The sequence below is a fragment of the Daktulosphaira vitifoliae genome, unplaced genomic scaffold, assembly GCF_025091365.1.
Source record: "Daktulosphaira vitifoliae isolate Bord-2020 unplaced genomic scaffold, ASM2509136v1 Scaffold_3906, whole genome shotgun sequence".
In the NCBI taxonomy this organism is placed as follows: domain Eukaryota; kingdom Metazoa; phylum Arthropoda; class Insecta; order Hemiptera; family Phylloxeridae; genus Daktulosphaira; species Daktulosphaira vitifoliae.
In genome coordinates this window covers 1-988 of record NW_026103466.1, presented here as the reverse complement: position 1 = coordinate 988, position 988 = coordinate 1, and the positions used below count along the sequence as shown (strand labels likewise).

The window sequence follows — 988 nt, the reverse complement described above, 5'->3', positions numbered from 1 at the left end:
AATATTTTGTATTCAAAACTTATTATTGAAAGTCATTTATAGAACTTAATTTGTGTTGTGTTAATTTAATTATTGATAAAAGTTTGAACATTACATGCAAATACATATTTACTTTTCAATTATAAAATTCAATAAGCCCTATTTTTAAATAGGATCCAGAAGATTATTAGATGTTATGGATGTTAACACTCAAAAAAATTTTGAAATGACAATGAAAGAATGGACAAAATATTATGAAGATCCAGAAAAAGATAAATTATTAAATGTCATTTCTCTAGAATTTAGTCATACAAAACTAGAAAATTACATTAAACGTCCAAATATTGTATGTTTTTTAAACTAACCTATTATCTTATTTGATTGTATATAAAAAAAATATATATTTTTTTATAGGTTCGAGAGTTAGATTGGGTGGATTGTGTATGGCCTAAACATTTAAAAGAAAGTCAAACAGAATCAACAAATGTATTAGATGAGATGATGTATCCTAAAGTACAAAAATATTGCTTAATGTCTGTTAAAGGTTGTTATACTGATTTTCATATTGATTTTGGTGGTACATCTGTATGGTATCATATTTTACGTGGTGCAAAGGTATACATTTTTATCAAAATTAATATTTGCAAATTATAAATAATTTTAATATTATTTTTAGGTTTTTTGGCTTATACCACCTACAGAACAAAATATGAAATTATATGAGCAGTGGATATTATCTGGAAAACAGGGAGATATATTTTTTGGCGACACTGTTGAACAATGTGGTCGTGTATCATTAAGTGCAGGTGATACATTCTTTATACCTACTGGTTGGATACATGCTGTTTATACACCAAAAGACTCACTAGTGTTTGGTGGTAACTTTTTACATTCATTTGGGATAGAAAAACAATTAAGAGTAGCTGAAGTAGAGGAATCCACTAAGGTTAGCTAATATTAGATAATTTGCTTGTCCGATTTATTATATTATATGTCATTATTTAGAATT

The 988-nt window shown here is 26.0% G+C and overlaps 1 protein-coding gene across 1 annotated transcript; it reads left to right on the top strand.

The window, feature by feature from the left end:
- The first annotated feature begins 157 nt into the window (after positions 1 to 157).
- Positions 158 to 946, top strand: LOC126910075 (jmjC domain-containing histone demethylation protein 1-like). Its single transcript, XM_050692468.1, has 3 exons — positions 158 to 325; positions 394 to 594; positions 656 to 946. The coding sequence occupies exons 1-3, from the start codon at positions 176 to 178 to the stop codon at positions 932 to 934; spliced, it is 630 nt and encodes a 209-aa protein (XP_050548425.1). The 5' UTR covers positions 158 to 175; the 3' UTR covers positions 935 to 946.
- The last annotated feature ends 42 nt before the right edge of the window (positions 947 to 988 follow it).